This window comes from Propithecus coquereli, unplaced genomic scaffold, assembly GCF_000956105.1.
Source record: "Propithecus coquereli isolate 6110/MARCELLA unplaced genomic scaffold, Pcoq_1.0 Scaffold107, whole genome shotgun sequence".
In the NCBI taxonomy this organism is placed as follows: Eukaryota; Metazoa; Chordata; class Mammalia; order Primates; family Indriidae; genus Propithecus; species Propithecus coquereli.
In genome coordinates this window covers 1,531,705-1,540,943 of record NW_012134636.1, presented here as the reverse complement: position 1 = coordinate 1,540,943, position 9,239 = coordinate 1,531,705, and the positions used below count along the sequence as shown (strand labels likewise).

Below are 9,239 nucleotides of genomic sequence, written 5' to 3'. Positions count from 1 at the left end.
ATATTACTAATAAAAATACATTTAAGTTTATAATATTTACTCAGCAAGTTGATGAATAGGAACAACGAAGTGGTTTTTATGAAAATCTGAAATATTATCATATTAGCTATAGCATTACATGAGCTTTAGCACTTAATTTATTTTGAATTTTATTTGATTGCCTAATATTTAAAAAACTAATTTAGAGATAAACTTAACAAAAATAACAGAAGTTTCCAATTATGCTGATATTTTCAGGAGAAACTTTGGTAAAAAGACTGTCCCTAAGTAAGATGGTATCATAAGTTAATGCACCAATGCTTTCAATTAGATTTCCTGAAAGAGTCACAGTGAAAACCAAGGGACCAGATGATTTATCATGGTCACCTACTTTAAAAATACATAAGAACCTTATACTGGATTTAAAGCTGTATCTTAAAAAATTTTACACTTACTGTACATCCTTTTGAAAACAATCAATAATAATTTTTCATTTACTTCATTCATCCCTTGCCCCCTTGAACCACGCTTCACCCAACTCAATCAGAATTTAGAGTCTTTCCTGAATACAGTGTTCCATCACTTTCTTGCCTCCCCCCCTTATAAATATGGATATAGATTTCCTAAACTTACTACTTTAAATGTATCTAACCTTTTTATAACCATTTCTGCTGTTATCTGTATACTGTCTAGTTCCTTCTTTGTCGTCCTGGGAAAACTGATCCCTGACTTGAGATCTCTCTCTTCTTCTGTAAAGACAGATGTAAAGTAACTATTTAGAGAACATGCTATTTCTCTTTTGTATCAGTATTCATACTGAAATTTTTTATGTGGATCTGAAACAATCATCGGTAATGTATTCAGAAAGGTTTTAGATACGTACCTGCATTGTCTTTGCAGATACTAGAAGAGCTACTATTCTCGTTACTTTGGTATAGGTGCTGAGTTCTAGTCTCTTGGGGTACAGATGATGTTTGAGTCATCCCTTCTTCCAAGGCTTGTTTTATCCAGCGCTATAATGGGAAAAGAACCAGGGAATTATCAATAACCATTTAAAACTATTTTAGTACACCTATTTTAAATGCACATCAACTGTGAGAGATATAATCCAACACACTCATTCAGTTCCACACAGTCAAGTATTTTACTCTTGTGTTTCAGCATATTGGAATATCACCCCACCAGTTCCTTCTACCAGGCAAAATTGAGAAAATCTGGATTACACATAATGAGATCCCATAAAAAAAAAAACCCAAACCAATAATAAATGACTAATATTCAACTTTTCATACTGCTTAGGATGGGATAAGTGGGAAGAGATAAGGCTAAAACCTTAATATTTATTCAAGAGATAGTCTGATAACATAGAATAAAACTAATACGTAAAATAAGTACCTAGCAGGAAGATAAAGATCTCCTAAGAGTTGTCTGTCCTGTGCTGGGGACACCTGAAGAGGTCATAAAGACTTTCAGAAGATTTTGGATGAGAAATAATGGCTCTTTACTACAGGTACCAAAAGACTTTTAAAAGGTCTACTCTGAAATGGAACATCCTATGGGTTTCCCTGCCATATCAAGTAGTTTCTTTAAATTATGTACAAATAATGCAAATCACAGAATGACCAACAGAAATCAAAAAAGGAAAAAATAAAAAAGAAGCCCTCTCTAATTAGTCATATTTTTTGATAGTAAAGATTAAAACCTAAATTGAAGAGAAATAAGTTTAGGCCAGACTATAAGATTATGCATCCTGTGAAAGAAAGATTTTTTACCCGTAATTGTGTTTTCTTAAGAGATATAGTTGTAGGTTGCCCAACACTCTTCTGTGGCTTTCCTGCCCTAAGACAGATCAAACTTTGATAAACATCGATTTCTGAGTCAGATCCTCCCCCAAATAGGAAAAGCAAAGGTGAATTATTATAATTTTATACCTTTGGAAAACATGTATTAATTACAGGTAAGTAAATATTCTCTTCACCTAAGAGAGCACCTCGAATAGATTTTCCCTTTCAGAAATGTAGGGTATAGTCCAGGAAAATTTTACCAAGAAAAATCTTATATCATGTAAATGTCATATGGCCTGCTAAATGAAAGCAAAAACATAACTGTAAACATGAAGAGGTAAGAGTGAACTGAATATGTAAGGAGATCTCAGTGGTCATTTGAATCACATCAACATTTCAGGATATGACCAGGTCTCTGAAAAGCCAGAACAATGCCAAGACTGAATTCTCTTAGATACAGAAAAATATTGACGTAAAGATGAGTTGTCAGAACCATACACAGATACTCAGAGCTTAGAAGAGAAGTTAGAGGTCATCTTGTTCAAAGCACTCATTTTATAGATAGAGGAAAATTAGGCCCAGGAGTAAAAAAAAATCTTTTGTTACAGACACCTTTAGTACAAGTTTTTCTTTTCAGAGCAGATGACAGAACTCATTTCTGGGGTCACTGAGCTTTCCTCCACGAGTAATGTTTTATATTTCCAGGGTTTAAGTAGATGTACCCATAAAAGAATTTACAGCCTGGATCTGATGACTAAAAAAGGGAATATAAAACCAGAACAAGAGCATTCTAGAAATAAGATGCTGCCATGGTTTGCTACAAAGTTAAACACAGCAAACATGGTCAAACCTATTCCTCCTGGCCCTGTTATAGATTTTCATAGTATTTCAGGACTCACATAAAAAAGTAACACAAACAGTTGTTCGTATGGGACAAGATCTAATCATCCCATGGATAATAAATTGATGTTAGAGCTCCCCATCCCCACCGCTTGCCCAAATTCTATCTTATTAAAGTCATAAGACCATTTCTACCTTCTCTGAAACTCTGTATTAAAGTGAACTACAGAAGAGTTTTTTAGGAGGTTCAAAGATGGGTGAGAGAAATGTTTTAAAGGGTCTCATTATTATGGGGAAAGAAAAAGAAGTTATATAGCTTTTGGAATCTAAAAGATATGGGTTGAAACTTGGCTATGCTACTTACTAGCTGCCTTACTTTGGGCAACAGTTACCAAACCTTCTAGATCTACAAATTGAGGCCAATAATCCCAACTTCATAGGGTTGTTGTGAAGGTTAAGTGAGATAATGTACATAAAGAAAGCTTGTAGCACAGTAACAGTACAGGACACACAGCAGGTTTTCAATGCGTCCTTGTCCAACTTAATTTTAATGCTATGTTTAGAGAAACACAGATTAATAACCCCTTAGTTTATACAGTGAAATACCAATGCAAAACACAGTGCTTCGTTACCAGTCAGGCTGGTTTTCTAAGAAATCTGGGACATCAAATCCCCTATACACATGTCTAAGAAGGTGACTTTAAAGAGAACAAGGTGGGACACTAATGAAATGCTTGTTGGCCACCTATAAATGCTTCTATTCTAGAATAGTAACTGAAGTAAGATCTTTAAAAAGACACACTATAAAATGCTTTTTAAGAACTGTGACTCAATTTAATTTAGAAACTCCAGGGATATCATAAAATGTTCTGTCAAATACTCTAAGAATCTGAGTACAAATATACAGATACAACTTCATTTATACTGTTTTTAACTTATCAGGTCTTTACCTCCTTTAATATAAAACAGTAGGCCTATTAGGAATATACATTGTTTTAACTAATCCCATGGAGAGTGGTTTTTCTCATCTATCTGCTTAACTTATACTCCAAGGGATTTTCAGATTTTTATTACAATTTTGTTTAATCATGGAAATGTTCTTAGGTCCTGCACTAAGATGAATCCTTCCTAACCAATCTAAAAATAACTCTTCTGCAACCCCCTAAAGCTGAGTTCGATTTCTAGCTAAAAGATTCAAAATTTAATTCCATTTTGCCCTATAAATGGCTACATTCTTCTTTTGTAATACAATCTTGATATGTTTACAGCAAACATTAAAGCAGTGATTTAAACTTAAACAATTTTTAAAGTCCCATTTAAATCAAATAGTCTTGCTATGATAATCCAAGTGTACACAGCCTAAATGCTTCCTGAAGACACATCATGACACCTATAGGTAAAAGCACTTGAGCTGGTATAAAACAAGATTAAGGATAGTCAGATACATTTGGAGACTATAACACAGACTTGAGTTAAAAGGGATTTCTATCTGTTGCTAGGGGAAATACAAGGATGAGCTACAGATACAAGACAACCAGGTCAAAAAAAAAGCAAAACACTCAAAGAAATGAATTTTCTACTGGATTTGAGGTCACAGTCCTAAACACATTTTTGGTTTTCATGTCTCTGTTAGTTGGAAAAACAAGATGGGAAGAGAAAGACTGTAACCCGGCATCCAAATTATCAAGAAGGTGTTTCTAGAGACTAGTCCATATTATATACAACTCAGACTTCACTATTAATCTATACTAAATAATTGCCTACTCTTCTTAAAGGACCAAAATAGGAGATTCTACCATCTGGCTTGATAGGCTCCTTCAACAGTTAACATCCTTAGAAACTATGTCCAGCTAAACAGAGAACAACAACAACAAAAAGTTTCTTTCATATATTTTAAGCCATCTCTTAACTTGCTACTCCTTTAGACTAGAGACCACAGCTACACTCGCTCTAATTTTCAACAGTATTCACAAATGCAGTTAAGATTTGGAGCTGTTGCTCTTAGTGAGGGACTGTGCAATGCTACATGTAGTAGATCAGTTCTGTTTTGCAAACTATACAGCTCTCTAATTATTACAGAAAGTTAATCATATTTATTACATGGCAAATAATTTTTCTTCTTCTAAGATAATCTCTAAGATCTAAGATAAACCAGTCTTTCTAAGTAACTTGGTATAAGAAAGTATCCCCAGAGACCCAACTCTCCTTCATTACCTAGGCAAACTTCTATAGAAAATAGCTTTTCAGAAATTTTCTAGTCTTTCTTTTTAAAGAAAGTTGTCTTTGTTTTTATTTCTGACACCTGAAGTTATTGATGTCATTGCATTATTTACAAACCCTTCTGGCAGGGATCTCATGTCAAATTTCTCTTTAGGATTTCTTATACTTGGGAGTTTCCCTGAACAAACCAGTGAGTGACTCAAATACTTAGGTAAGAGGTGCAATTAGGAAAAGACTTTCTGCTCATTCAGTAATGCCCTTGCTTTTTGCAGAGATTCCTGTTGCCCTCCTCCCCTCCATATCCCATACCACTTTGGCTCATCTTTTTCATGCCCCCCTCCCCCACCAAAATAATTCTGTTCTTTGGGGAAAGAGAAAAGCTTTAAATTTGGAGGAGTCAGGGAAGACCTGCCTGGAGTTGGAGACTTCATCACATCAAATAATCTACATGCAGCATCCTCATGTACGTGATGCCAGTGGAGGAGGGCAATGGCAGACACTGAGGAAGGCAGCCTGAATCCAGATCTGAGGATAAGAGAAAAGGGTGTTCCAGGGAACAGACTCTACCTCAAAGGAAGAAGACCAAATGAAAGGGTGTCCTATACTTCTAGAAACATGGAAACAACATTACGGATCTGAGGGAGTGATCTATTCCTGAGAGACACCTTTGGAAAATATGCAGGGCTTCTGGGAATTGGGAAAGAACATTCCAAAAACAAGCAACCACCAAACGATACGATAACTGCCACTAGATCCAAAACCAGTAAGTAATTAAAAGAAAGGAGAGAGAGGCAGAGAGAGAGGTAGAGAGAGTCTTTTACACAGTAGGTTCCATATTCTCTAGGGAATAAATAGTCCAACTTGTCATTTGATCAAGGAACAGGAACTGTGTCAGTTACAGTAGGATTTTTCCTTTAATTTCCTTCAAGTAGTAGAATTCAAAACACAATTTGGTAATTTTTTGCTTATGGAACAGTGCTCTAGAGGACCTGGGGCCCAATCTCACACAATAATCACAAATGGACATGTTAATGAATACCACAAAAGCACATACAAAACATATCCCTCCCTACCCAGTCATCAACTGCTGTTCTCACTCAGGAACCTCAAGGGTTCTCAGAAGAGACAATAGTGAATACTCAGAAATTTGAGCATCAAAAATGCACTATATGCATTTCACCTTAGTCCCACTGACTCTTGATGCATCAGTATTCACGGCTGAACAACTAACTCATTATAAACTCACATGGGCAAAGTGACTATCTAGAGAATGTGTTAGATGTGTTGCAGTTATAGGCATCCTAGGTAAAAAAACAAAACAAAACAAAACAAAACAAAAGACATAAACAGACATACCTTTTTACAGGAGCTGAATGTACCATCGGGCAGAAGGGGCCTTCGACGCCTCTCAGGGATAAAGGGTGAGCCAAAGCGAATGTAGTGTTTGGGGGTGGTGCAAATTAACGGGGAATGGATAAGACCCGGTAACATGTTCAGGGTCGTTGCCAATACAGTTGGGTCTGTGGTGATACGTAAAGGGCACTCAACAGGGCACTCTTGCTTCTCTGCTTTGTCGTTCAACCATTCTGTAACTAGATACTAAGGTAAAAAAAAAAAAAAAAAAAAAGGATTGTTAGTTGATGCTGTATATGTATATAAAGCCAGACACAGCAGTACAATTCACAAAGACAAACCTCATCTAGAAACTAGTACAGGAGATGCAGCAGGTGTAGTAAGTATGAATTGGGTGATCTGAACACAAGGATACCTTCCTTCACCCTCTCCATGCCCACTAAGACAGGAATAATTTCAGCTATCAATGATTTAAGCTCTGCCTAAAAATAAAGGAGCAAAAGGTAGTAGGATGGCTTCAGCCTTCTGTGTCAAAGGATTTTAGAATTTTCAATATAATAATACTGAGATTAGTTTTTCTCTGGGGATTACAGGTTCTCTCATTTTACTGTGCCAGCCCTTGCCAGATTAGACTTATGAAAATGTATTTGTGACTTACCTTTTTGGTTTTGGGGTATTTAGATGCAGCACGGTTAACATGGGATCCAGCAACTGACACAACAGTTGGGTCAGACCCTATTAATTGCCTGTTTTCTCCCGAACTGTCTATACTTCCAGCTTCGGTAGGAGTTACTGAGCTGTTATTTCCTCCCTCTTCCAAGGCAGCTTGTGACAACTCTGCCTGCTGTGCATTGGCCTGCTTCTGACGCTTTAGTCTTTGGGCTGAACTGGTCCTGTACCGAGAAATTCGACTCTTCGGTCGGGGCCTAGAAGGCTTTGCTGGAGGTGGTTTGGGGACTGGTTTTTCTGCTGCAATATCCTGTAACAACAGCAAGGTCAAATGCTTATCAGAAATTTCTTATCAGCAACATTCTCTTCAATTTCCTATTCACTTTAAGCATTTAAGAATGTCTACTGGTAAAATGGTAAGGGTTTAGGAACACTAATTCAAAATGTAATCCTTACATATAAAATTTATGTATTTAAATCAGCTAAAGAGGCTGTAAACAGATGTCTGGGTTAATTAGCTCTATTTCTAATAAGAATTTATAAAACAGACCTAAAGTTAGCTAAAAGCAGTCACCTAATTTTAGGGTTCTTGATAGGGAAGTGAATTCTTCCCTATGTTTCTTTCCCAGATACTGAAGTTTTAGCTTAAGCCTTAGATTCATGATTACAGTAGAGAAGGAAAAGAGGAGTTTATCCTTAGAACCTATGAAAGGTCAGGTACATAACTGGCCTATGTAGAACATCCATGAGAGAAATAAAATCATTTTTATCAACTCCTCACCAACAGTTTATATGGTAGGCAGAGTAACAAGTTCCGTTCTAGTCTGAAGGTGTCTAGTCAGTCAAATTCTCACTTTACTGGTCTCCCTGAATACCACAAATCAGCTGATAAAAGTGGCTCTAGCTGAATGGCCTAACTTGTTGCAACACAGAGCAAAGCTGAAGATACTTATTTTAGCCATTCCAAAAGATAGGTAAAAATGATAGGTAAGTGGCATTAGCAAAGGCAAGGATGTCTAAACCCTGGAGTCTCTTACCCCTGCTTGGGAAGACCTCCGGGTATTCACACCAACATTCTGTGGGGTGCTTGGGATAGCAACATTTGAAGTTGAGTTGCTAACTTCAGATTCAGTGGCTTCAGTTTTTGTCTCTTCTCCAACAGGAGTCTCTGAGGTGGTAGCAGTAATCTCTATGTCAGAGTTGGTCTGTTCCAAGGGCTGATCCCGCCGCTTCTTTCTTTTCTCTAAGTTTTCAAAAGCATGCATGATGGCTTCAACCTTCCTATCTTCCCGGGTCTAGAAAGAAATAGCATTAGTATAGAATGAAGTTTCAACAAGAAGGAAGGAAGTATTATTAATGGAAATCTATAGAAACTCACTTAAGTAGTCATTTAAGGACCTTGGAGAATATAAGATAAAAACTAAAAATAAAATATTTCATTTAAAATGGTGGGAACAGTAAAGAAGACAAGTTCAAACATAAATTTTCCAAAAAGGGTTAGCTATTTTCAAACTTTTTAATAGGAAAATAGCCATCAAAACCAATTTTTCTCTGCATTTTTAAAGCTCAAAAAGAACCAAGCAGATTTTCCTTAAACTTCTACTTAGAGTCATAAACAAAAATGATTCGTTTCAGTATAGAAGTAGAATATTTTACTCCATATGACTAAAAGGTTTAAAAAAAAAAATGTCAAAACACACACAAACTTAAGTAATACCTAAGTCAGAGCAAAACAGTCCCAACACATTTTGGTTTTGACTAGCCAAATTTTTTTGTAAACCAGATTATTAGAAAGAACCTCTTAAAACCACCATTGGATAATAGTCACCACACAACTACTGTGTGTGTGCAGAAAAAGAAATTTAAAAATTACAATGAAATCTATTTTATGGAAAAGCCCAAATTATAACTTCCACAAAAAATATATGAGATACAAAGTCAGGAGAAAAGAAAGGGTTCACATGCTGCAGGTAGCAGGAATCATAAGGGGCAAAGGGATGTTAGATGGTACTCACCCTCCTGCTATGAGCTGGGTTCTCCTGGTCATCTATAACCTCTTCCTTTTCTTCTTCTGGTTTTTCTTCTGGATTGTCTACTTCCTTTAAGACAGAGGCAATATTCAGCTATATTCTTAAGCTCTGGGAAAAACCAATCTCTCTGTTTTATTCTGTCTGGTAGCTTAAAACTCTCTAGAAACAATTTCTAATGCTTTAAAGGATTACTCATGTGAGGTCACACGGTAAACATACACGATAACCCCTATTCTCTGGACTAAAATCTGGAAAGTTGCTGAAAGGATGTTCTTGCCATTATAAAACAAAAAGAAAATTAATGAATGCACACCCACATCAATATAAAGGGCATTAAGTGTTACTATAGCTTGCCTACCTAAAA

General features: G+C 36.2%; 1 protein-coding gene across 7 annotated transcripts in view; it reads right to left on the bottom strand.

Annotated features, from left to right (window-relative positions):
• Positions 1–9,239, bottom strand: part of SETD5 (SET domain containing 5) — a 109,355-nt gene that overhangs the window by 19,942 nt on the left and 80,174 nt on the right. For all 7 annotated transcript variants that reach the window (XM_012647136.1, XM_012647155.1, XM_012647141.1 and 4 more), the window contains 5 exons: positions 8,861–8,944; positions 7,883–8,140; positions 6,835–7,155; positions 6,180–6,422; positions 863–992 (listed from right to left, as the gene is read on the bottom strand). In XM_012647136.1, the coding sequence (XP_012502590.1) occupies positions 863–992; positions 6,180–6,422; positions 6,835–7,155; positions 7,883–8,140; positions 8,861–8,944 (1,036 nt within the window). The remainder of the gene's footprint in view (positions 1–862; positions 993–6,179; positions 6,423–6,834; positions 7,156–7,882; positions 8,141–8,860; positions 8,945–9,239) is intronic.